The 26,343-nt window shown below is 52.1% G+C and overlaps 1 protein-coding gene across 1 annotated transcript in view; it reads left to right on the forward strand.

The window, feature by feature from the left end:
- itpr2 (inositol 1,4,5-trisphosphate receptor, type 2) overlaps positions 1–25,165 on the forward strand; it is a 72,000-nt gene extending 46,835 nt beyond the window's left edge. Inside the window, exons 38-56 of the mRNA XM_064319530.1 lie at positions 6,629–6,731; positions 7,136–7,323; positions 7,589–7,772; positions 8,197–8,450; positions 8,598–8,798; positions 9,044–9,154; positions 9,572–9,667; positions 9,867–10,280; positions 11,755–11,971; positions 12,404–12,529; positions 12,983–13,158; positions 13,929–14,093; positions 14,576–14,759; positions 15,252–15,314; positions 16,472–16,593; positions 17,122–17,287; positions 17,706–17,866; positions 22,931–23,092; positions 24,697–25,165. Coding sequence (XP_064175600.1) covers positions 6,629–6,731; positions 7,136–7,323; positions 7,589–7,772; positions 8,197–8,450; positions 8,598–8,798; positions 9,044–9,154; positions 9,572–9,667; positions 9,867–10,280; positions 11,755–11,971; positions 12,404–12,529; positions 12,983–13,158; positions 13,929–14,093; positions 14,576–14,759; positions 15,252–15,314; positions 16,472–16,593; positions 17,122–17,287; positions 17,706–17,866; positions 22,931–23,092; positions 24,697–24,777 — 3,174 coding nt within the window. The 3' untranslated portion in view covers positions 24,778–25,165. The remainder of the gene's footprint in view (positions 1–6,628; positions 6,732–7,135; positions 7,324–7,588; positions 7,773–8,196; positions 8,451–8,597; positions 8,799–9,043; positions 9,155–9,571; positions 9,668–9,866; positions 10,281–11,754; positions 11,972–12,403; positions 12,530–12,982; positions 13,159–13,928; positions 14,094–14,575; positions 14,760–15,251; positions 15,315–16,471; positions 16,594–17,121; positions 17,288–17,705; positions 17,867–22,930; positions 23,093–24,696) is intronic.
- The last annotated feature ends 1,178 nt before the right edge of the window (positions 25,166–26,343 follow it).

The raw sequence follows: 26,343 nt of genomic DNA on the forward strand, positions 1-26,343 counted from the left end.
CCCATCTCAACCGCGTCTGATACGAGTTGCGTCGGATCCGTCTGGGGGTCACCAAGGACAGGTTTGGGAGCCCCTGCTCTAGACCAGTGGCCCTCAGACTCCGGTCCTGGGGCCCACCTGTGTACACTGGTCTCTCTGTATATTGGTTTTGTAAGCAGGGCATGTGCAGTAATGCAGAGTCTTGTGTGTCTTCTATGTGTTTAATTCTGTCTAACTACTAGAAATTCTGAGCGAATTAATTCTTGTTTTATTCTTGTACCATCCACCAAGCAGGGTATTACATGTGAACTCGTGCTTTATTAGTAGTAGAAAATAATTTCATGGTTTATTTCCATGTCCTACGCAGGTGCATCAAGACCCTGGTGCACCTAGTTGTAAAGACACCTCAGCAACATCTTGCTGTTCGGTGGCAACAGCGTTACAACTTCCCTGCTCATTTTGACGAAGTAGCAGCAGCTCTCGATGTGGTGCGGTGGTAGTGTCTGTCTGGCACTTTCGAATGCAATCCGAAGCTTTAAAAAAAATGCTGGAAAATTCCTTTAGCGCATAAATGCCTGTGTTCGTTCGAGGGTTTGGAGTGGCCTTAATTATGAGCCAATCAGAGGTATTTCGAGTGCCGCGTGTATGTTCGAAATGGGGGGAGGTTTGGGTCGCTTTGGGGCTCAGAAGTACGACCCGTACGAGAGTGAAGAGGGGAGCCATGTTAGGTGAGGCGAGCGCGCGGTCTGTTGTCTGGCGACGCTGACGATTAGCATTCCACACAGGCGCGGCCCTCAGGAGCCGGCTAGCGGCGGGTTCCCCGCGCGTGAGGATCGCGCTCGCGACACCGCCGCTTCCTGAAAAGGTCAAAGGTCAAAAAAAGTGCCGCTCGATGCAGTTTAAAAGTTGGACAGAGGGCGAGGAGATGCGTCAGGTGTTATCCAGGTTTTATTTGTGGGCTGTGCTGGGTCAGCAGCTCCTGTGCTGGGTTAGGTCCTGTGCTGGGTCGGCCCCCTTCTACGGGTAGAAAGCAGACGATACAAAGAGTGGAGCGGGCAACACATAAAACCCCTCCGAAGATCCTAAACTATTCATACAAGCGTGTAGCCCAGACAAAGGACACGAAGACAATACCATGAGAGACCGTTCCAAGAGAAGGCAAACGCATGAAAGGCAAATGATCGAAATGTCGGAAAGGATTTTGCGGCTTTTAATTTCTCTAAAGTGGTGAGCGGAGGAAATGAAAGATGAATGTGCACCAAGAGGTGACCTGGTCAGAACCTGACCTGGGGATGCTGGCTGCCCTCGTGAATAAGATGCGTTTGAAATATCTTTTACAGTGACCCTCTGAAGACCCAAGCGCCATTCTCAATTGGCCTTCTGTCAGTCACCTTTTTGTGGGGGGGGGGAGGGGAGAGGGGGGTGGGGGCACCAAATTAAGCGAAACCAGATTACCGCTTTCTTCCTTCGTTGACTAATATGTTAAAAAGCACAGGTACAGTGACTCTGAGCTCAGGGCCTGGCAGTGTGTGAGTGTGTATGTGTGTAGTTGTGTACCTGTTTGTGTGTGTATGAGTGTGTGCGTGTGCCAGTGTGCGTGTGCACGCCTATTTGTGTGCGTATGAGTGTGTGCATGTGCATGTGTGTGTGCCTGTGTGTAACTGTTTGTGTGTGCATGTGTGTGGGCACATGCGTGTGCGCGTGCGTGGATGTGCACGTGTGTGTGTGTGTGTGTGTGTGTGAGTGTGTGTTGCCCTCAGAGTGGCGCTGCTGTCTGACTTTGTGCCCTGGAGAGGAGAGTGCGAGTGAGAACAGGAGGGGGGGGGGGATGGTAGAGCGAGACAAAAGGGAGGGGGGGGGCGAGAAAAAGAGAGACTGAAGAGGTGAAGAGAGGACGGTGCTTTCCCAGGGGGAGCTCTGGGTCATGTGACTGGCCATGTGAGCGCTGGGAGAGCTGCCAGCAGTCGTCGGGCGGGATTGGGAGAGCAGCCGTCAGCTGAGCCCATGAGGCGACAGGGGGCGTGGCCAACTGCAGGCCTGTTACGCAACAGTCTGCAGTGTCTGAGCCCACTGTCACGAGGCTGGCCATGTTCCCCCCTCTCCCTCCTCTCTCTCTCCCTCTCTGCCTCTCTCTCTCTCTCTCTCCCTCTCTGCTCTCTCTCTCTCTCTCTCCTCTCCTCCCCGCTGTCCTCTCTCTCTCTCTCTCTCCTCTGCTCTCTGTCCCTTTCTGCTTCATGTCTCTTCTCTCTCTCTCTCTCTCTCTCTCTCTCTCTCTCTCTTTCTCTGTCTCTAACACACTCTCTCTTTCCCTTTCTAGGCTGGTCATGTTCTCTTTAACTCTCTCCCTCTCTCTCTCTCCCGCTGTCTGCATCTCTCTCTCTCTCTCGCTCTCTCTCTCTCTCCCGCTGTCTGCGTCTCTCCCTCCCTCTCTCTCTCTCTCTCCCGCTTCTCTCTCTCTCCCTCCCTCTCTCTCTCTCTCTCTCTCTCTGTCTGCGTCTCTCTCTCTCTCTCGCTCTCTCTCTCTGTTTTCTGCAGTCTGGTTGGTGGACGTGCCGGGGCGATTAGCGGCAGGGCTTTAATCTGTCGGGTTTCGGGCTTTAGGGCGAGGACGCGCGTGCACACACGCACACACACACACACACACACACGTGTTGGCGCATGCCAACCCACCACCCCCCCCCTGTTTAATACGCCAACTTGGGGTAAAGTTCAGGTTGTGCCGAGGTGGGAATGGGGGGGTGACCAGGGACCCCCCCCCCCACAACAAACCCCAGACTCCTCGTCTGCTGTATGTAATCGACCCGGCACCGGACCCCCCTTCCGCTGTGTGTAATCAGACCCGTCCCCTCATCCCCCCCCGACCCCCACCGGACCCCCATCCGCTGCGTGTAATCAGACCGGTCTCGTGTTTGGGAGGGTGCGGGACATGGCTTCCGACGTAACCCGCTCGCCGCTAACAAGGCCTCTATCACGCCCTCCGCACGTGCTCCGCATGATTCCCCCAGCTGTCCCCCTCGCCTCTCCCTCTCCCTCTCCCTCTGCCTCTGCCTCTCTCTCTACATCCATCTCTCTCTGTCTCCGTCTGTCTCAATTCAATTCAGTTCAATTGTGCTTTATTGGCATGGCTGTATACAAGCAATACTGTCAAATCAATTCACAATTAAAACGAGTGACAATGACACGCAATACACACAATTCGTACACTGGAATAAAAACATATAAATATGAAAATAAATTCATAAATAAATAACCAGAGGTAAACCGACAGGCAGACTTGTTGAGTGGCAGGAACAGTAAGAAGAGCAAAAACTGCTAACAATACAAATAACAGGGATTGCGCCTCATTGGTTGTCCCTCATTTTGTGACAGGAGGCCACATATCTTGCAGCCAACGCCACGCATATCTGTTTTCTCCTCAGTATGTATGGGAGTTCTTCTAGATTAGTGTAATTATAAAATTTTGGTAAAAAGTTCCCATGTTTTAATTAGAAGTTTTTCCCTTTTGTCCTTATATTTTTATGCGTGTCGTTAAATTGCAAACTGTGCAAACTAAACGTGTAGCGCTCCAGCTAGGAAAAAGCCACGCTTGGCGGCTGAGAGGTTTTATTTTATTTTTGTCTGGCATTCCAGTCGTGGTTACTTTCCTTCCTCTCCTGGTGTAAGACAGGGGTAACGATTAACCCCAAATTGTGTAAATCAGGCAGGTTGTTGTGCTAATCCTGAATTTCATGGGGGCCGCACGAGGGTACTGATTGTAGCGCAAGTTAAGATCCGCGTTGGTTCCGTGCTTCAGAAAACAAAATGGCGGCCCGAGTCATACGTGATATGTACGATAGCGTGTTCTCTTGCGAACGTTGGAGGGCGAAAACGCACGCTGACGGATGTAAAAGTGCGCAAGACCCGAAACTAGAAAAGTAAAAGTGAATGAAGAAGTGAATTGTGATTCTTTTTTTTTTGTTTTTCTTTGGAAGCGAACAGTGACTCGTGGAACAGACCGCTTCCTGTCGCGGTCTCTGCCTGGTGGCAGATCCGCCTGATTCAGGCTTCTGACCCTGCGGCTCCCTCGCGAAGCCAGGGGGTCATGAATTGTGCTAAATTGAACCCCCCCCCCCCCCCCCCCCCACCCTCTTCTTTCCCCAGTCTGTGTCCGTCTGCTTTCCACTTCATAAGCGCCTTGCTTTTTGTCGGCTGTGTCCTGGGGGGAGGGGGGGGGGGGGAGAGGAGGGGGTAGCGGTAGTTTCCATGGAAACAGCGAGGTCAGGCGAGCAGAAGCGGAGCCGGGCCTGTCCGTGGCGGGAGGGCCGTTCTCCGCGCGGTTTCAGGCCGCCGCGGGAAACGGGAAAAAAAACCGCCATCCGCGCGTCTCTTGACTAACGGCTCCGTTCCCCAAAGAATTCCCCTGGGATTGCGTGTGTGTGTGTGTGTGTGTGGTGTGTGTGTGTGTGTGTGGCGCGCGTGTGTGTGTGTGTGCGCGTGTGTGTGCGCGTGTGTGTGCGCGTGTGTGCGTGTGCGTGTGCGCGTGCGCGTGTGTGTACGTGTGCGTGCGTGTGCGCTCCCAAACGGAACATGTCCAGCCTCTCGCTCATACTCGTCTCCAGTTTGGGTTTCCAGCGCCAAGACGGGACTCCGTCCCGCCTCGACAGATCGGCGGGTTACGCAACAAAAGCGCTCCCTCGTGAATTTCCCTCGAACCGAAGCATCGTCTCCTCCGTCCTGGAAAGATTCAGATATTTCGATTGAGTTTATTGCACAACAGTCACCGTACACAGTGAAACATTTGTCCCAAACTGCATCGTGATCATCTCAGAAATGGAGCTGAGCCCCCTCCTTGGAATCTCACCCATTCCTCCTCCGCCCACCCCACGTGCTGCAGGTTCGAATCTCCCACCATGACACTTCCTGCACTGCGATCCCATCTCTTTATCTCCTTATTTAAGCCTCTCCGCTTTCCCTGTGTATCTCCTTATCAGTAGATTAAATCTTTCCCCATTCGTTAATTGGCCTTCATTTTTCTTCAACCGTCGCTTTTTCGCGTCAGGGAAAATGGCAAAGAAAATCTGTGCATCGCTTGAAAATACATATTTCATATACTTCACTTCTGGGTCCATACCCTGTTCGTTTGCGGAGTATTTATCTGGTTTTGCTGTATTACATTAGTAAGGCATTGTTTTTCGAGGGGCTTTTTTTAGCCTGGTTGTTCTGCGTACTTCACTTTTCATGGAAATGTGTTGCATGATATTTACTGGTATGGTTCTTTGTGTTCTGGACATGCTGCAAATGTATGGCTGTTTATTAAGGTTCTTTCTCCACAGCCTAGATTGACGGATGTCAAGGCCGTACCCCGCAGTCATTATAGTTTCTAAGAAGGATAAATTATTTTTCATTTAACGTATTTTCATAAGTAGTTAACGGCCGTCATTAGGTTAACCTGGAGTAATTTTGCTGTAGTTAAACGTTCCTGCCCTTGTCGGTTCTAGTTCCAGGAAATTCTGATAGAAAGTGAAATTAAAATTATGGCTGTGCCATGTTGTATTGGTCCCACAAATAAAGTAGAAGTTTACAAAAAAATATTTTATTTGAGTTTTTTCTTTTCTTCCCTCTTTCCAATGGCCCACAATGCACGTCAACAAGTGGGTGGCACCGTAAGAAAGACAAGTAAGCTGAAGCCGTTGTGCCAGAAGTTTGTCCAGACTCGTGCATCTTCACTGAGGGACACATGTGCAGTCTGAACATTTGGCTTGTGACTCATCTTAGTCTTTTCATCACTGAGAATTTGTTTTAAAAAGTATCCTGCAGGTCAAATATTCCCACTCTCTGCAGGTCTGTAGCCAGATATATTGTTTGCGTGGTAACTTTTATACAGTTTTACTTTTACCTCTAGCAAGATCGATATTTTTTTGGGGGGGGGGTAATTTTATAAATAGCACATGATTTCATCCCTGTGTTTGGTAAGGGCCTCCAGTTGCATGTCTCCATGTCCTAAGAAGTCGTCGTTGCGTGCTCACAGGCCTACGGTCGGGATGCTCTCCGGACGCCGTCGCCGCGGTGCCGGCGTTCGAAGTTACGCGGCTGCACTTTTTGTTGAATCGTCATTGAGTCATCCTGCACGGGCGGACCCTCGCCCTGCATAATTCATGGGAGAAAACCGCACCGCTTCCCTGAAAGTGTGCGCGCCGTGACGGGGGGGCAGAAGCTGGAAGGAGCGACGCTCATACCAAGAGGCTCCGCTGCGCGCGGGTCATCGCTCCCCTTTTCGAAAGCATCCGAAAACTTGCTCTCCGGGACAGGAGGGTGCTGCTCACGTTGACGTGTCACAAAAATCTCTCCCCCGTTTTTTTTTTTTTTTGGGCAAAAATTGAATTGAAGTCGGTGACAACTGCTCGTCGACTATTTGTTTTCTAAGTTGTAACCAAGGAAACGATCGTTGGTATAGTAATGTGTATTCTTTTTTTTTTTTTTTGGAGATCTAGTTGTTCAGCTGAATTGATGGAACACGTGTGTAATCCTAAGCGTGTAAATATTGATCGCGTGACCATAAGCAGCTGCAGTCTGTTCAGTGGTTCTCCAGCCTGATGGTTGTTTCATAGTCCGGAAAAACACACTGATACGGCGTGACACTGATGGGATTGCCTTTCCTCTCTGGAAACAGGGGAACGGTTTAAGGAAGATCCTCCTCGCGCGATACTTCAGAAGCCCCCCCAAATCCGACGGGAACAGCGCCTCCGGAGGATACTCCAAACCTTCGGGAGGAGGTGAGTGCCAAAATCAAAATGGGCGGTGTTCTCCGTCTAGGGGTTCACGTGCTCTTGTCTTCACCTTGACCCCTCTTTCATGCCACTCATGTTACACGTACCTCCATTCCAGCACTTATTGTCATTTGTATTTTTTCATCCCAATATTGTAGCTTGTTCTCCCCCCCCCCCCCCCTAGTTTGGCTTGGCATAAGTCCGGTCAGAACAATGTTCTGGACTGCGTGAACCGAACTGTGTCCTCGGCTACAAATAAACCGTTCTAAATGAGTGCTGCGCCTTATCCGACCTGTGTTTTTGTAGCGGTCCCAATGACCGCGATATGCACTTTTTTTTTATATGTCGCTTTGGATAAAATAAATCCAAAATGTCGATGTGAGTGTAACGGTGGGTGCGGCTGTGGACAGGGGGCTCCCCGGGGCCGGATACGGACCGGTGCGGGCCCTGCACGGCGGACATCCAGTGCCTGCTGGACAGCGTCGGCGCCTCGGAGCTGGTGGTGGACCTCATCGTCAGCACCAAGAACGACCGGGTGTTCGAGGAGAGCATCCTCCTGGGCATCAGCCTCCTGAAGGGAGGGAACCGGCAGATCCAGGTATTGATCATGTCGATCGTCTTAGGGGACGTCTTTCGCCACGGATATGCAGATTTTTATTTTTCGGGGACCGCTGCGTTGCTTCATCACGTCAAACCATTTTTCGTTGGGTGGGGGGGGTTAGTCTGTGCTCAGTGTTTTACAATACATGCGTGCGGTAGTTATTAAAAAAACTTTGTAGCCTGGGGGGAGGCATTTGCTTTATGTCTGGTGTCTGAATTCAAACTCCGATCTTTAACCCCCCACCCCCCCCTCGCTGTCCCAGAATTCCTTTTACCACCAGCTTCATGACCAGAAGAAGTCGGAGAAGTTCTTCAAGGTTTTCTATGACCGCATGAAGCTGGCCCAGCAGGAGATCCGCTCCACCGTGTCCGTCAACATGTTCGAGGTGACCTGCAGGAAGAGGGACGAAGACGGGGAGACCACCACCACCCGCTACAAGAAACCAGGTCTGCACCTCCCCCCCACGTCTTAAAACGCCTCCTCCAATCTCCACCTCCTCACGTCCTAACCCAAACGCCTCCTCCAGTCTCCACCTCCTTACGTCTGAACCCACACACCTCTTCAGTGGAGTATAAAGCCCGGTTCTCCCACCTCCTAACTGGAGTCTAAACACAGATCTACCACACCTCCTCAGAGTCTAAACCCTAATCCACACCGCCTCAGTAGTGTCTGGGTGGATTGATGTTGTGTGGCATTAAGGTCAGGGCTCTGTGCCAGGCCAGTCAAGTTCTTCCACACCATTCTTGACAAAACTCTTTTGATCATATAGTGTATGCATGTACTCTAAGTGAAAAGACATACCATAATGCGCAGATGGCTTTAGTGTTCTTAGGTGGGCTAAGGGAGCGTATGTCCTGTCCATCTGTGCAGGGCGAGACTCCGGCCTGCACCTGAAGCAGGACATGAAGGGCCAGCTCAGGGAGGCCTCTTCCGCCACTTCCAAGGCCTACTCCACCTTCCGCAAGGAGATCGACCCGGACCTGGACATGATTGGCCCCGGTGGAGAGGGGGGCGGGCCGGAGGAGTCGCGAGAGGAAGCCCTGATGAGTCCGGCCATCTCCATAATGAAGCCCATCCTGCGCTACCTGCAGCTGCTCTGCGAGAACCACAACCGGGACCTGCAGGTGAAGCCACATTGAGATTGCAGTCCCATCCAACTGAACCGGCTCCTGCACTGGTTTGCCAGTCGAGCGTTGATCCATAGATTCCTATGAACCGCTTGACTCTTGGTGTTGTGTCAGATTTTATGCTGATTTTTTTTACCCACCCAGAATTTTCTACGGAACCAGAACAACAAGACCAATTACAACCTAGTGTGTGAGACCCTGCAGTTCCTGGACTGCATCTGCGGCAGCACCACTGGTGGGCTGGGCCTTCTGGGGCTCTACATTAACGAGAGGAACGTGGACCTGGTCAAGCAAACCCTCGAGACCATTACCGAGTACTGCCAAGGACCCTGCCATGAGAACCAGGTACCCTAAACCCACTCGTTTACACTCGCTCACTTATACCTGCCCATTTAAACCTGTTCACATAAACCTGCCCATTTAAACCTGCTCACTTACACCTGCCCATTTAAACCTGCTCACTTACACCTGCTTTCATACCCTGGCTCACATCCATCTTAGCTCCACCTGCTGTCCTCCATCCTAGCTCCACCCTGTTGAAATATGCCCTATCCTTCTGACCCCCCCCCCCTCCCCCCCTTTTCCCCCAGACCTGCATCGCCAAGCACGAGTCCAACGGCATCGACATCATCATCGCCCTCATCGTGAACCCCATCAACCCCCTCGGGACGCACCGCATGGACCTGGTGCTGGTGCTGAAGGTGGGGGGAGGGGGTCGCCCTGGGTCACACCCGCACCAATCAGGGACGGGTGTTTTCCTGATTAATCATAAAACGCTGATTTTCAGACCCTATGCCTCTCAACCTTGTGTGCATCATAAACACATACACCAAGAGCGTTTGCACTCTTCGATAGCTTGTAGGAGTGAGCATTCAGCAACAACATCAAGTACTAGTGGTCCCAGAGACTTTAGGGCGTGCATATTGATGTGTACTGTAGAGAAAATGCATGCATGCATATGCCATACACACCGTACTGGAGAGAATTCAGTATTTCCTGATTAACCCTGAAAATTCACACGCCCAAGTAGTTAGGTAGGCTTCCGGCATGTTTTGGAATGGCGGGATTCAGCTTGTGGGTCTTTCTTTTTTTTTTTTTTTGTGTGGGGCGCCCTGCAGAACAACGCCTCCAAGCTGCTCCTGGCCATCATGGAGAGCCGGCACGACAGCGAGAACGCCGAGAAGATCCTGTACAAGATGAGGCCCAACGAGCTGGTGAGTGGGCGGAGCCTAACGCGGCGCCGGCGGCGACGCACTGGCTGTGCGTTACTGGTCGCAAAGCTCGCGGCGACGCGATTGCTTGCGAAGCTCGCTACAGTGCGATTGGTTGTGAAGCTCACTGCATATAGTGATTGGTCGTGAAGCTCACTGCGATGCGATTGGTTGCGAAGCTCACTGCAACGTTTGCATCCAGGTGGACGTGATGAAGGAGGCGTACAACCAGGGCCTGGAGAGCGAGGGGGAGGTCGCAGGAGACGACATCACGCCCAAAGACGTGGGTCACAACATCTACATCCTGGCTCACCAGGTACGCCCCGCCCCGCCCCTTCCTGGGTCACCAGGTATGCCCCGCCTCATTCTGGGTCACCAGGTACTCTCCGCCCCACCCTGGGTCACCAGGTACGGCCCGTCCCATCCTGGGTCACCAGGTACGGCCCGTCCCATCCTGGGTCACCAGGTACTCTCCGCACCGTCCTGGGTCAGTAGGTACGCTCCGCCCCATCCTTACTCACCAGGTACGCCCCGCCCCATCCTGGCTCACCAGGTACGCCCCGCCCCGCCCCATCCTGGCTCACCAGGTACGCCCCGCCCCATCCGGGCTCACCAGGTACTCCCTGATGGAAAATGCTATGCAATGTAAAAAAAGCTGTTTAAGTCACTCTGGAATAGAGTCTCTGCTAAATGCCTGTAATGTAAATGTAAATGTGAACAGTGGAACCACAGTATTAACAAAAGGATGCCGGGCGTTAAAACCAAGAGCGATTTCTTTATCTTTTTAAAAAATCTCAGTGGGGAGAAAAAAAAACAAAAAACTGGATCCTGTGTCGGACATGGTCTGCTAGCCGGCGCGAAAGGAGAAGCGAAACGCTCGCTGCGCGCCGCGGCCGGACGCCAGGCCCGACGGGGGGTTCCGCTTCTCCATTTCGCCCGCCTCAGACGCCGGCGCCGCCAGACGGTGTATTTCCGTCTCTCTCTCTCTCTCACCGAAACCCCGGCAGGTGGAGAGAGAGAGAGAGAGAGAGAGAGAGACGGAAATTGCACGGAACGCGCGTTTCGTGTTGTTTGTTTAGCTGGCGCGACGCCCTCTCGCCCTCCTCCTCCTCCTCCTCCTCCTCTTCCTCGTCTTCCTCTTTCCTGCGGTCGGGGCGGCCGGAGAAACCGCTCGCCGTCCTCGTGAACTCCTGACCCGTCAGGCGGGACAAACCGAGCTCTGACCGGTGACGGACGGCCTGTTGAAGTGTGTCGACCAATCAGATAGAACAGACTCAGGGGTGGCTGTGGGTGCTTCTCTTCTCAGCTATGGTGCACCACAGTGCACAGCAAAAGTGCTGCATCAAGGGCTTGAGGCGGACTTGGAATCCAGCGACTACGGAGGCGTGATGTCGCACGTCGCTCGGCTGTCTCTCCAGTCGCCGGCCCAATCATCGAGCTAGCGGCGCCGCAACGGGCACACCGCTCCGTACTACCCAGCACACCCCTCGGGCGCTCCGCACCGTTCACCCCAACCCCGTCCTCAACTCTACGTGTTCCACAGATATAATTCATTCCGCTCAAGTTCCCGTCCTCATTGGCTGTGGCTGGAGAGGGCCCAGAAACCTCCTCAGTTTCCTCTGTGATCTACTGCTGTTTCAGCCATAGAGGATAAGGATTAGTGAAGTATACTTTCTGAGACCATTGAAGCTACTGCCATTAGTTATATCATGATATCAGACCTGGGTCAAATACGTATTTGTTTTGGATTCAAATACTTTTCTAAGCTTTACTGATCTTGTCTGGTGTTTTGGAACCAATGAAATACTCTCAAAAAGTGCAAACCCCGCCTTCTGGTCATATTGGCCGGCTCAGTTACACCAGGCAAGATCAACAGAGCACAGAAAAGTATTTGAATCCAAAACAAATACTTATTTGAACCAGGTCTGCATGGTATCCAGTAGTACAGTCCCAGGTGTTGTACTTATTAAGGAAATACATACACGAGTTAAATATCTCTTATTGGTGTTCGGACGAACAAGGCGACGTAACGCGCTTGTGGATGTTAGCTTCCGTATCCGCTAACCGCTAACCGGGTTTAGCGCAGCTAAAGGCAGTGCCGCTCGGCCCCGCAGATCGTCCGTCGCGACCGCACGATGGAGAAGATCGTCTTCCCCGTGCCCAACATCTGCGAGTACCTGACGCACGAGTCCAAGGTGCGCGTCTTCACCAGCACCGAGCGCGACGAGCAGGGCAGCAAGGTCAACGACTTCTTCCAGCAGTTCGAGGACCTCTACAGCGAGATGAGGTGGCAGAAGAACATTCAAAGTGAGCGCCTGCCTTCAGCGCGCTGCTGGAGTTTCTATTTCTCGTTTAAAAAATTAAAAAATAAATAAAAATGAAGATAACACTTTACATTAAGTTGCAGCTATACCTGTGTAGTTCAAGTAGTTGAAAATACCTGTGTAGTAACTAATTTGGTAACAGGTTGTTTCTAAGCAACTCCAACGTAGGTAGCGGTGAATAACAGTTAGCGGTATTCTTAGTTACACGTGAATATTTTCAGATATTTTAAACGGTGTAATTGAACTATAATGGTGTAATTGCACGGTTTGATTGAAATGTAATGGTGTAATTGCCCTGTAATGGAGTAATGTAATGGTGTAATTGCCCTGTAATGGAGTAATGTAATGTGACAGTAATGGTAATGGCGGACTGTGGCTGCGGCGATGTGTGAGCGACTCTCTGTGTGTCCGCCAGACAACCCGGCTCTCTTCTGGTTCTCCCGGCACATCTCCCTGTGGGGCAGCATCTCCTTCAACCTGGCGGTGCTGGTCAACCTGGCGGTGGCGCTCTTCTACCCGTTCGGGGACGACGGCGACGAAGGTGAGCTCCCGCCGCCGCTCCAGTCCGCTCCCCCGGCCTCCTCCGCCATCGCGAATGGGAGGGGGAGGGGGCGGGGGCGGGGCATTTGTCGGCTGTGCCGTTCTGATGCGGTTCTTCGATCAGGCAAAACTTCGGTTTTCAGACGCCTAAAAATCTCAACCAGAAACGGAGGTCTTAGGAATGTCATAAGCACCACTTGCCACGAGCGTGGGTGGAGGTGGTGGGTGGTATGGGGTGCCCTCTTCTTCACAACCCCAACGAGACCTTCAGTGTGAACTCCAAACTAGCAGCAACCTTAAATTCTGCGACCATGACTCCTTACAGCCAACTGCATAGTTTGATTCTAGTATAGTGTAGATGTATGGGTGTAGCTTTAGTGTACGCAGTCTGTTATACCTTTTATTTATCTGTGGATGGATTATTGCGGTTGTGCAAATGTGTTGGTTTTTCCAGGCACCCTACCTCACCTTGTGTCCATCCTGCTGTGGGTCGCCGTGGCGATGTGCTCCACCATGCTGTTGGTTCTTCGCAAGCCGGCGGGAATCCGGCCCTTCCTGGTGTCCGTCATCCTGCGCTCCATCTACACCCTGGGCCTGGCGTTCACTCTGGTGCTGCTGGGAGCAGCCAATGTGAGCACTCACACACTCACGCACACACTCATAAACACGCGCACACACACTCACACACTCGCGCACACACTCATAAACACGCACACACACACACACACACACACACTCACACACTCCTCCAACACACCACGCATGACACACACAACATCGCACATCAGTACACCTCTTATCCCCGCTGCACACCCGAAATGACTATTCCTTAAATGGTTGCTCTCTTGAACCCTTTTCCTGTACACAACTACCCAATAAAAGTGCTACTAACTTTTCTGGCAAAAGTAGCCCTTGAGAGTGTTTTTCCCACGGCGTGCGGGAGGCCACGCCCCCGGCCCCCACCCCCCCACCCCCCCCACCCCACCCCGCGAGGCCCCCGTGCCTCCTGGCCGAATCACGCCCCGGCAAAGTGCTGAGCGTCAGGTCACATGACTGCCTCACGTGAACAGCAAAGCCTTTTTAAAAATAAAAAAACTTTATTTATTTATTATTTCATTGTGTCGCGTTTTATACCGGCTACTGAAATTGGCTGTCTATTTTTTGCAACCTTTTTTTATTAAAAGCGTGTTTTCCGAGTGTCACAAAGATGCTCGGGTGGGTGGAGCCGGTGCCCAAAGAGGGAGCGTTATTTTTGCGCTTTTTTTGTGCCGCTTTTTTTTCCTCCTTTGGGGCTATTACCGTCACCCTTTCACAGGCTAAGAATAAACGCCTTTGAGCGCCCGTCTCTCTCTCTCTCCCCCTCTCCTCCTCTCCCTCTCTTTCTCTCTCCCTCCCTTCAGCTGCTGAACAAGATGGTGTTTCTGGTGAGCTTCGTGGGGAACCGGGGCACGTTCACGCGCGGCTACAAGGCCGTGGTCATGGACATGGCCTTCCTCTACCACGTCATCTACGTCATCGTCTGCATGCTGGGCCTCTTCCTCCACGAGTTCTTCTACAGCTTCCTGGTAGGAGAGCCCCCACCCGCTCTTCCTCATACTCTTCCTCCCTGCGGCAGCCTTGTTTTTTTTCCCGCCGTGGAGTTTCCGTGGTTTCGGAGCTGACCGGCACCGATTAGGTTCAGTCCAGGTGTGTTTTAGGGACATGGTGACATTATCCACCACACATTTTTAGCATCAGAAACCTGGGTGCAGCAGGGTCCTGGCTGGTGACCCCCTGGTCTGTAGCGTAGCAGCCATATTATTTGCAACGGTCTGAGGGAACTATATGATTTTTCCTTATTTTAATAGCTTTTTCCCCAATTCGTCCAAAAGATGATTTTCAGGCACCAAATGTCTGTTGAGTACTAGCATCTTCCATCCTGCTATCAACTGTGGAAGGGTTGAAAGAGCCTCTGCCCCTGCTTGAGGAGTTTGCGTGTGTGAGAGTGTGTGGTTTTTCTTGATTACTGAGTGTGAGTTTCTTTATGCATACCCCCTCCCCCCCCCAGCTCCTTGACCTGGTTTACAGAGAGGAGACGCTCCTGAACGTGATCAAGAGCGTGACGCGGAACGGGCGCTCCATCATCCTCACGGCCGTGCTGGCGCTCATCCTGGTCTACCTCTTCTCCATCGTGGGCTTCCTCTTCCTCAAGGACGACTTCCGCATGGAGGTGGACCGGCTGCACTTCCCAGGTCAGTTTCTTTAAAACAAAATGGGCGGCAGTGTAGCACAGCGGGTAAGGAGCTGGGCTCGTGACCGAAAGGTCGCAGGTTCGATTCCCGGGTAGGACACTGCCGTTGTACCCTTGAGCAAGGTGCTTAACCTGAATTGCTTCAAGTATATATCTATGGATATATATATATATATATATATATATATATATATAGATATATATATATATATATATATAAATGGATACAATGTAAAAAGAAAAAAAAAAAAGTTGTGTAAGTTGCTCTTGATAAGAGCGTCTGCTAAATGCCTGTAATGTAATGTGTGTGGGGAAAAAAACTATTTACCGTACATTTTGACCGTATTGTTTCCGTTGACCTACATTAACATTGGTGGCGGAAACACACCTATACTGCAGCCAACCGCACTGGCGCTAGTGAGCAACGTCTCTCGACAAGACCAGGAAGGCCAGCCTCGATTTCTTTATAACGCGTCATCCGCTTGTGTCTTAGGAGGCCTGAATCCACCGTGTTCAAAAGAGTTCTGCGAAGACTCCATACACCTACCTGGCGCAGGTGAGTTAAGTATAAGGATGCGGCGCCAGGGCTTTCAATCCTGGTTACACGGTCGATAAACAGAGCAGCGTAAAACCAGAAATGCCTTGGAAGACTTCTGAGACACCGTGAAATTCTGACGTGACAAATTTTTAATCTGGATGGCACCGAGACATGTTGTTGCTGGGGTGGGACTATGACATCACATGCTGTTGCTAGGGTGGTACTGTGACAATCGCATGCTATTACCAGAGTAAGTACGTGCTTGAACTTTTGCTGTTTCTCAGGTGGTATAAAAAAAAAAAAAGATTTTACTGGAATGGTAGTTGTGAGATAACTGGGAAGGAAGTTCTATGTTTCTAGAACAATCTACGTGCACGGCAGAAGTGAAACTGCTGCACGGAAGTTCTCACTGAAATCGATTTTTCTTTTGTGTGACAAGCATAAAAGTGCCTTGCATTAGCATACACACATCCACGCACACCTACATCACAGAGCCATAAACCTCCCACAGACAGAGTGCTCTATAATGACACGAATCTCCAGCCAACACGGTTTACGTATTAGAGGACAATGGAAAATAATGAAATGATTTCCTGCGGAAATAAACGAAAAGCACTCCCGGCTCCCACTGCTCGCTCTCTTCAGCCGATAATCACAGAAAAGCCACCACTTTTTTTTTTTTTTTTTCGAAAATTCTAATTACGGTAACGGCGGGTCGTTCCGAGCGACACGTGCGGAATTGAGATCGCCAATTTCCCCCGTCCGCTCGCGCCGACGCACCGAGGTCACGTGCGGCCGGTTAGCGGTTAGCGCCGCTTGAACGCCAGCCCGCACTCGCGTGGTGGGCGGCATCTAAAACGGGGCGGGGGGGGGGGGGTGGGGGGGTCCTTCCTCGACCGTTTTCGAGCGCGGCCAGCCCCAGGTTTAACCGTCCTCATCTTGCGTCCGGTAAAAAAAAAAAAAAAAAACCCAAACTTTACCGTCGAAGCTCTGCCGCGGTTTAAGGCCGCCGTGATCCGACGTTCGAGTCGTCTCGTCTTCTTCACCTCCGCTACGTGCGTTCATTCGTCCCGTGCCGTTCTTTCATTAGCCGTCTGCTCGCTGTGATCTCTCGGTGGGGTTTTCACGGCGGGTGTTTCTGTGGTCCTTGCTCCCCCCCCCCCCCCCGCCGGCAGAGGAGAGCGACGGGACGGAGCCCGTGTGCGAGACCCTGCTCATGTGCATCGTGACGGTGCTCAACCAGGGCCTGCGCAACGGCGGCGGCGTCGGGGACGTGCTCCGGAAGCCGTCCAAAGACGTGAGTGATCTCCCTGTCCGCCATTTTCCTTCTCCAGCCATCTCCCTCTCTACTGCATAGGACAGGGGTTTCCACTCCCAACTTCTCTTTTCTTTAATTTCATTGGTGTGATCTGACATTAAAGGTGCATTTTTTTTTTTTTAGCTCACGAGACGCTAACTCGTGTTATCAAACATTTTGCTGTGTTCTGATACACAAGTTGACCAACCGTGGCGTTCTAGAGCTAATGTGCTAATTGAGCCAGGGGTTAATTGGTGGATTTAACAACCTACACACACACACACTCCTCCCTACCTACGGCCAATTTAGTGTCTCCCAATTCTCTTTCCTGACCATTGAACCAAGAAATCCGCATTTCTCTTCCTTCCTCTGTACAGATCTGTGTGTGTGGTATGTGTTTGTATGCAATAATCAGGAAGGGGGCACATGCTTTTCCCGGCACTGTGGGTATTGTAGTCATTGTACTTTGTTGTTGACCCAGCAAGGCTGTTTGACTGTGGACCGCTGTCGTTTCCAAACGCTTCCCAGGAGCCGCTCTTCGCTGCCCGTGTGGTGTACGACCTGCTGTTCTTCTTCATCGTCATCATCATCGTGCTGAACCTGATCTTCGGGGTGATCATCGACACCTTCGCCGACCTGAGGAGCGAGAAGCAGCGAAAGGAGGAGATCCTGAGGACCACCTGCTTCATCTGCGGTGAGGAACGGGCGGGCGTGGGTCATCACCCCGAGGAGGAGGCGGGGTTTAGCTGTCTCTAGGACGCTGAGTTCACTGGCCAGAGGAGGCGGGGTTGCATTTGAAATGACAATCGGCAGTTGTATCTCTTAGCATCTCTAAGCATTATTTAAAAGACGTATTTCAGTTACCTTCTAAGATTCACGTTTTTAAAGTTAAGAGTATTTAATACATTTGACTCCCGCGATGTGAAGTGGTGTCTTGCGGATTTATTTATGAATTTGCAGGTGATACTGGGTTTGATTGGCAGGATTGCTCTGTTCTAGTCAGCGCTGCAAGTTTTGATTGGACGGGATTTCCACGTTCTAGTCAGCGCTGCAAGTTTTGATTGGACGGGATTTCCACGTTCTAGTGAGCGCTGCCATTTTTTTTTTTGCAGGACTGGAGAGAGACAAGTTTGACAACAAGACGGTGTCCTTCGAGGAGCACATCAAGTCCGAGCACAACATGTGGCACTACCTGTACTTCCGGGTCCTGGTGAGGGTGAAGGACCCCACCGAATACACCGGGCCCGAGAGCTACGTCGCCCAGATGATCGAGGTACGCTTCCGGAGTGTGTGTTTGTGTGTGTGTGTGTGTGTGCGCGCACGTGAGCGTGTGTGTGTGCCTGTGTGTCTGTGTGTGTGTGTGTGTGTGCATGTCCGTGAGCATGTGTGTCAGTGTAAGTGTGTGTGCGTGTGCCTGTGTGTCTATGTGTGTGTGCCGGTGTGTGAGCGAGCGTATGTGTATGCACATGTGCACGTGTGTGTGTGGGCTGATGTTTTGTCTGTATGTATATATTTTTTAATTGCCTGTCCTTGCCTGTTTGTCATTGTGTGAATATCCATGTGTGTGGGGCATGGAGTTTGACATAACCGACCCCTGGCACGTGCCCTAGACAATGTACTCATTCACTAGCTTGCATTGTGCCTAGCAGTGAGTTACTGCTATTATAATGATCCATAATAGGCATAATGCGATGTACCTTTCTAGACCCATGGTTGCTGGGCACAGAATGTCAGCAAGCAGCAAAGTTTTCCATGAATGTGACTCCATCACTGCAGTCGCTGACGACACACAGAGTGCCGCTCACACACGTGCGGACACACAGACTCTCTCACGCGCCACACCCACACGACACACACACCACACACACAAAACGGCACGCACCCACCACACACAACACAACCGTGCACACACACACACACACACACACACACACACACACACACACAACCACACACACACACACACACACACACACACACACAAACACGTGCACACACACGCGCACACACACACACACACACACACACACACACACACACACAGCCTGCTCCCCCGTGCGCTGCAGGAGCTGGCGGAGTATGAGGCTGTTTTAATGAGCGGGTCCCCAGGCCCGGCACGCGTAGCTGAGCTGCGCTCTGCTCTGCTGCAAACGACAGCGAGCCCTCCACTCCCCCCCCCCCTTAATCACACTGTCCCCGCGTCTCTCTCCCCGTGCGCAGAGTCACGTCTCAACCGGCGCGCTGAATTCTGCGCTGGGCGCGGTCCCTGTGAGGTCCACTGCGCGTTTGTGAGGGTCTACTGCACGTCCGTAAAGCGCGGAATGCCACACGTTTATAAAAAGAGACGTGAATTTATTCACAAAAAGAAATTGCTATAGTTACCATAAGGCAGAACGGAAGACGGGCAAGTGTGGAACCCAGAGAGTTCCCAATTAGTGAATCCCCTCTGTGACATCACGGGGCCCCCCCCTTTATGACATCACAATGCTCCTATTAAAGGGCTTCCATCAGGTGCTGCCAGTCCTGCAATTATGAAAGAAACGGAAAAGGAAAGGAACCGAACACCGGTAGGGACAGCTGTAAGAGGGCTTGGGATGTAACTTTGGCGAAAGGGGAGGCTCGTTTCTCTCTGTACTTCCATTCTAACTGGGGAATCTGCTGTCTACCAATGAGATTCTCTCTGGGGAATCTGCTGTCTACCAATGAGATTCTCTCTGGAGAATCTACTGTCAAACGACCGGCTGGAACCTTCCCGGAAGTGGCGGCATTTGTAGGTAATTTATTTAAATAGATTTTTTTGAAAACACATCCGGAAATCAGCAAGTGAATCAAATGAAATGTGGGAAATAATCCAGCGAATTAAAGAGCGGTTCCAGCTGCACAGGATCATCAGTACTCAGCTTAATGTAAAGATACAGAATACACTCCAAAACCGGCACCTGGAAGAGTGCGTAAGGAAGCGCGTTTTAGTGCGTTGTGGGGCCCCTCGTACTACCCCATCCGTCTGGAGGGGCGCCAAACGAGGGGGCGAAGGAAAAGGGGTGAAATAATTTGTCTGTGGTAGTCGGTGCCCCCTCCACCCTTACCGGAATCCCATCCCCCACCTCGGTCTGTAATCTGGCCAGAGGCCAGAGCTGGACCTGACCTCCTGGCAGATGGCGGTGGAGCGGTAGTGTAAGACGGCTGACGGAGAGAGAGCCCCCCCCCTCCTCCCCCGGCAATGCGGGGGGGGCGGGGGGGGAGAGAGCCGCTGAGTCACCGGGGCGTGCGGCGGCAGGCGCGGCGGGGGCTAAAGCCTGTTACGTCGCGCTTCCTTCTCACGAGGCAGCCGGCCGGAGCGACAGAGAACACCGGCACAGCGGAGTTACGCAACCCGGCTCAGCCCAACGCTAACACTGCACTCTGCCCTACACGTGCACCCAGACACACACACACACACGTGCACTCAGACACACACACATGTACACATGTACATACACACACTCTCGCACTCATACACACACACGTGCACTCAGACACACACAGACACACACACACACACGTACATACACACATATACACACACGCACACACACACACGTACATATACACGGCACATCACCCAACACAGCACCAGACACACACACACGACACTCACTCACAACTGCACAACACGGCACACACTCTACTTGCACACATGGACACTGAGGAGTTTCCATAGCAACACAGCCTTAAGAGTGGGGGAGGTACATCTTGGGTAAGGGGAGAGGCCATGGAGCTGTTGTCCACCTCAGCGCCCAACCCTTCCCAAAAAGGTTAAAGCACTTCACCCAGGGGGGCGTCCATGGCTAAGCAACGTGAGACTGCCGGATTAGCTGCCTCCGCTAACCTAACCCTCAGCTGTGCTCAGACGGCCATGTCGCCACTCAGCAACGACTGCACTTTGCATTCGGCCTGCACCTACTCCCTTTCAAAAGATTTGACCAGGAAGCTTTTGCTTTTCTTGGTCAGCGCTTGGCCTTATGGGAACTGTAGTTAAATAACTACCCCCCCCCCCCTCCTGTAGGAGAGAGGAAGTGTATCACTGTGGGAGAGAGGAAGTGTGTGCACTTCTTGATGTGCACTTCCTTACTGGGCAAATGGGAAGTCGGTGTGGTATCACTAATCTCATAAGCCCATATGTGTTGATGGATATATAGTTTTTTTGTTTTTTTTTGTTCGTTATTGTCGCTGTGTATTTTGTATTATTTTTCCCTCACAACATTGACGAGGGATGTTTGAAGGACAACTATAGAATGCTCCCTCCATTTGAATTTGAAATGGATGCCAAGGGTACTTCCTTCCCGTAAGAATTTCTGCGGCCATTTTGTCGGCTGAAAAAATCGAGGTCCGCTTTCGCAAATGGCTGCAAACGGTCGTTTTGCGGCGAGCTTCGGCGAATCGCGTCGTCCTGTATCTGCGCGTTTCCCTCCCCGGCTCTCGGCAGCTTTCCCACGGGTTTTTCCCCCTCGCCAGATCTCAGCCGATCCGGAACCAAACGGAAAGCGGTCGCCACGGACACGCCGCGGACTTGGTTCTCTTCACTGGCACGGGGGTCGTCAGGTGTTGTTGTTTCGCATGTGTTTTTCAAACAGAGGCCAGACCTTTAAAAAAAAAAAATAATGATAATAATTCAAAATCAGCACGTCGCCTTGGCACTGAGTAGTTCAGTGGTTGGATTCATGCTGAGCTGGAGCTGCTGGTGAATTGAACCTTAGGCTGTCTCCTGTTCCGCGTCCTTAGTTCACCTGCTTAGCCAGCGTCCCTCCTGGTGAATGCTGGGTTTTTCTTCTCACAACAAAGGCTTCGCTTTTTTCCGATTGTCCTTGAGTTACCCTACTTTACGTGTAAATTCATGTCCCAGATATCCAGAAATTCTCTAACAGAAATAGATGGGCTATAGGCAGATTCAGTGACAGAAATAGATTTGCTATAGGCAAATTCACTGACAGAAATAGATTGGCTATAGGCAAATTCACTGACAGAAATAGATTGGCTATAGGCAAATTCACTGACAGAAATAGATTAAAGATAGGCAAATTCACTAACAGACATAGATGAGACCTAGGCAAATTCACAGACATAGATTGGATACAGGCACTGACAGACGTACCTGTAGATTGGATATAGGCAAATTCACTAACAGACATACCTGTAGATTGGAAACTGGAAAATTCACAAACGGATAAAGATTGTAAATGAGGAAATTCACCAACAGACTTTGATTGGTTGTAGGGGAATTCAGCAACATGGACTGGATGTGGTAGAGCGCAGTAACAGACATAGATTGGCTATGGGGAAATTCAGCAGTAGCGTGTAAACTTCACTTCACATCCGCAATGTGGATGTTTGAGCAGCAGCTGAGCATTGTGCAGAGTCACAGGAGCGATTAGTGAACGGGTGCACTGCTGCCAGTTTGGGCTTTCCCTCTGGGTCTCAGCGTTTCGGCTGCAAAAACCGCTGAGGAGCATCACAGCGCTGAGACAGCCAGCCTCCTGCCTTTTTATTGGAGAAAGAGAAAGCTCCCCCCCCCCTTCCCTTTCTGTAACCCCCCCCCCCCCCCCCAATCCAATCGGTTATGTAAGCGGCAGAATCTCCAGCACAACATGGCGCCGTCACCCAGCACCTATCAGCAGTGAGTCCGGCGGATTACATAAGAGCACCTGATCCGCTTCGGGGTGGGGGGGGGGGACGGGGGGGCTCAGATGGAGGGAGCCTCTCTGTTTTTCCCTCTCGCACTTTCTCGTCTTTCGCCGGCGCGGAACTAACGGCCGGGAGAACCTCGCCGGGCCGAGAGCGTCGCCGGAGCGTCCGTCGCCATGGCGACGCTTTTATTACCTCTGCCCCCTCCCCCCCACCTCCCCTCCCCCCTGCACGTGTTCATATGCCCCCCCAAGGGTTTAAGGGTGGGCTGCTTGTGGCTGTCTGGGTTCGTACGGGTCGCCCCCGGGGGTGAAATGAACACTTAAAACTGAGCTGTGCAGCTCCTGTAAACAGCACTGTGACTGTTACAATACTGCTCCATTCCTATACCTGACTGAAGTTTTATGCGTTTTTATTTTGTAGCTGTAGCGTGTGGCTTCCTCGAAAATATCAGATCAAATAAACGATCAGGCTAATCGATTGTGAGTGAATCCTTCGCAGGAAACCACAAGGAAGGGTAGTCTCCTCTGCAGCAGAGTCTGGATTGCTGTTTTAGACATATGGAACACACACACATGGGGTAGCCCGCCCCTGCTCCAGAAGTTAGATGCAAACTCATCAGGAGGTCTCGTGTGTTCTGACCCCCCGCCCCCTCCGCCCCCCCCCCCAACCACAGGAGAAGAACCTGGACTGGTTCCCGCGCATGCGCGCCATGTCGCTGGTGAGCAGCGAGGGCGACGGCGAGCAGAACGAGATCCGCTCGCTGCAGGAGCGGCTGGACGGCACGCTCTCGCTGGTGTCCCTCCTTTCCGCCCAGCTGGCCGAGCTCAAGGAGCAGGTAGGTGCTGCCCCCCAGAAGCCGGGAGGTCCCCGCCGCGCCCGACGCTCCACGGCTGCGCCTGCACGCTCAGCCCACCTAGCAGGTTAACACTGAGGCTCCGCCCACATGGCAGGCTAACACTGAGGCTCCGCCCACATGGCAGGCTAACACAGAGACTCCGCCCACATGGCAGGCTAACACAGAACTCCGCCCACTTGGCAGTCTAACTCAGAGGCTCCGCCCACATGGCAGTCTAACCCAGAGGCTCCGCCCACATGTCAGTCTAACACAGAGGATCTGGGCTCATTAATGTCTACCTCAGAGTCCATACAGTCCATACACAGTACCATCTCCCATTAGTTCATAGACCATCTGATCCTTTTAAGAAATCTGAACGTATAAAGCACAGTAAGTTGGCTTCCAGTGTATGCTACTGAATGTATAATGTTTGTAGCAGGCCTACTTTGCTGCACAAACATAGTTAATCCAACTCGTGAAAACACAACTTTCGCGGCCGTCGAAGAGCGAGCTTCGCGCAGGCGGACAACTCCGCATTTATATATAGAACGCCTGGCCGCCGTGCGCGAAACGTACAGTTTCCGCTCGTTTCCACGAAATGATTGACATGTTTCTGTGTCTCTGGGTGAGGAACAGAAGCCGCTTGCGGGAAAAGGAACTCGCTCACTTTGTCGAGCTCTGAGAGCCGCTCTGCAGCCCTGCGTTTATCCGGAGCGGCATCCGCTTCTTTTGCGTCCCAGTTTCCCCGAGTTTCTGAAAAAAACGCGTTCGCCGTCTGCCTGGCCCTGACAGGGCAAAGCTTTCGCTTCCTAGAATGCCTCCCGGCGCGCTGTCTCTCTTTATTCTGCAGTGCTGACGGCTCGCTTCCAGGGCTCCTGGGTCCCCCCCCTCCCCCTTGTTTCTGTTGTCGCTGTTTATTTGTGGCTCCGGGCCCCGTGTTCCCTGTCTGCGGCCCCTGCCTTCGCCGCGCTGCCAGGACGCCGCCAGATCGCCTCCCGTGGCTCTGCCTCGACTCTGTGACAAAGTGCATGCGTGAAGACAAAGTGGCTCACGTACTGTTTGTGTGATACTGAGGGACCAGGCTTTTCTGGGCTATTCCTGGCTGTTCCTGGCTGTTCCGGGCTCTTCCGGGCTCTTCCGGGCTCTTCCGGGCTCTTCCTGGCTCTTCCTGGCTCTTCCGGGCTGACTGCATAGGAGCACTTAAGGCTGCTGCATTGCAGGTCTCTCTCAGCAGCCCTGCAGGAGCCACAGCATTAGTTAACTTCACTGTTGCTGAATTATTAAAGGGACGGTCCCTCCGTGACCAGGTTTATTAAAGGGACGGTCCCTCCGTGACCAGGCTTATTAAAGGGGAGGTCCCTCCGTGACCAGGCTTATTAAAGGTCTGTAGGACACTGGCTGTGGGTGAAGACTGGCGTGAGGTCTAGGTCACTGGCTGTGGGTAAACTGCAGAAACACAGGAGGATCTGCTGAGGGGGGGGTGGGGGGTGCATATGAACTGCTCAGTGTTTGATGAGGAAGATTCTCCTCCCCCTCTTCTCCTCCTCTTTCCATTCTTCCTCCTCTCCCTCATCCCTTCATACGCCTCTTCCTCCACCTCCCAGATGACGGAACAGAGGAAGAACAAGCAGAGGATGGGCTTTCTGGGCCCTCCGCAGGTCAACCATCACATTTCTGCCCACTGAAGTGCCCCCCCCGCACCCCCCACCCGCCCAGCCACCCCGCCCCCCCAGCCAGGGGAGGCCGTCACCTGGGCAACCGTCCCGGGGGCTTGGACCAGCCGGAAACCAGTCGGGTGAAAGCGGAATGGAACGGGCGTGGCAGACAGTCCGGAAAGTGCCAATCAGACTGGGGTTTGGGCGGGACAGGGGCGGGGCGGGGCGGGGTAAGCGGGTGGGATGCATGGAGTCAGGAGCCAGCCTCTTTCGGTTTGGTGCTCGCCTTGAAGCCGCTTTTAGTCGCGGCGGGAAGTGAGCCGCGCAAGCTCAGGCGTCGCGGCGCCTGCCGACAGTGGCGGCACGCCACCTTCCTTCGGCCTGGAAGGCTAACGCGTTCCACGTCAAACGACCCCTTCCTTCGACCTGGAAGGCTAACGCGTTCCACGTCAAACGACCCCTTCCTTCATTTTAAAATAGTGCCTCTAGACTAAGCCTCGCTATGCCATTTGTGTATGACACAAATGGGACCGGGAGTATTTGAATATGGAGAAAGTGTGTTGGCGGTGGCTTAGCCAAAGTCTCAAAATGCTAATAGCGACAGACAGCCCTCTCCTGACTGGTCGGTTGCACGTAAGGGGAAAAGAACTGGACTACTCGATTTTGCACTCTTTTCAATGCAACTCAAAGTGTTTCTCAAAATTCAGTCCTCCTGCTTTCCTGGTTAAGCTCGGATAGTTCCCGTCTTTTGTTCCTTAGTAGTCTTGTATTAATAAATAAACATGTTTATAATGCAAGGGAATCTCACCACTAGGTCTACTGCTGCAAATGGCTGCACCATTTTGTGTGTCTTTTTTTTTTTTTTTAAACGATGTACGTAGTTTATAAAGTTTAAAAAAAAAAGTATATTTTTTTAAATGTTTATTTTTGTGGAATTAACTGGAAATATGTAATACCATTTGTGCCTAATGTCTGTTGTGGGCGTGGCCTAAGCTGTATTATTGATTTTCGCCGAACCTGCTCCTAATCCGTGGACTGCACAGTGTGTTCGGGAGTTTGATCCGTTCTTAACAGATGCCGGTGGTTTTTAGTTTGTCCTGTCACGTGATTGTTCTTTTATTTCTCTTCAACTAACTGCCTACAGTGCTAGCCAAAAGTCCTGCTGAGTAACAGTGCAATGTGATATTTCTGCTCGCGATTATGTATTGCAGTTTTTTTTTTTTTTTTTTTTTTACTAAGCGCAGTTGTGGTTCAGCACAAAGAAACGAATGCAGATTTCAACGCGTGAGGTGCACGTTTTCAAGTTTTGGATCGCCTCACGTTTTACGAGCGCGTTTCGATCCACGGCTGTGAAGAATAGGCTTTTTTTTGCGCTCTGCGCTCGTACCTGAGCCCCCCCCCCCCTGCAGCTTCTGAGCGCGTGCGGACAGCCGGCGGTCCTGCCGACGTACGGCGACTCCGTATCCAGGAAGCGACCCTTAGCGCCACTTACGACATCGTCCGCGCGGGTGGGGGGGGGGGGGTCCGGAAGTCTGGTCTGTGTCGCGTTTGCCCACTTCCGATAAGAGCCCCTGGCAACCCAAACCACCCACCCCA

The sequence above is a fragment of the Anguilla rostrata genome, chromosome 19, assembly GCF_018555375.3.
Source record: "Anguilla rostrata isolate EN2019 chromosome 19, ASM1855537v3, whole genome shotgun sequence".
NCBI lineage: Eukaryota > Metazoa > Chordata > Actinopteri > Anguilliformes > Anguillidae > Anguilla > Anguilla rostrata.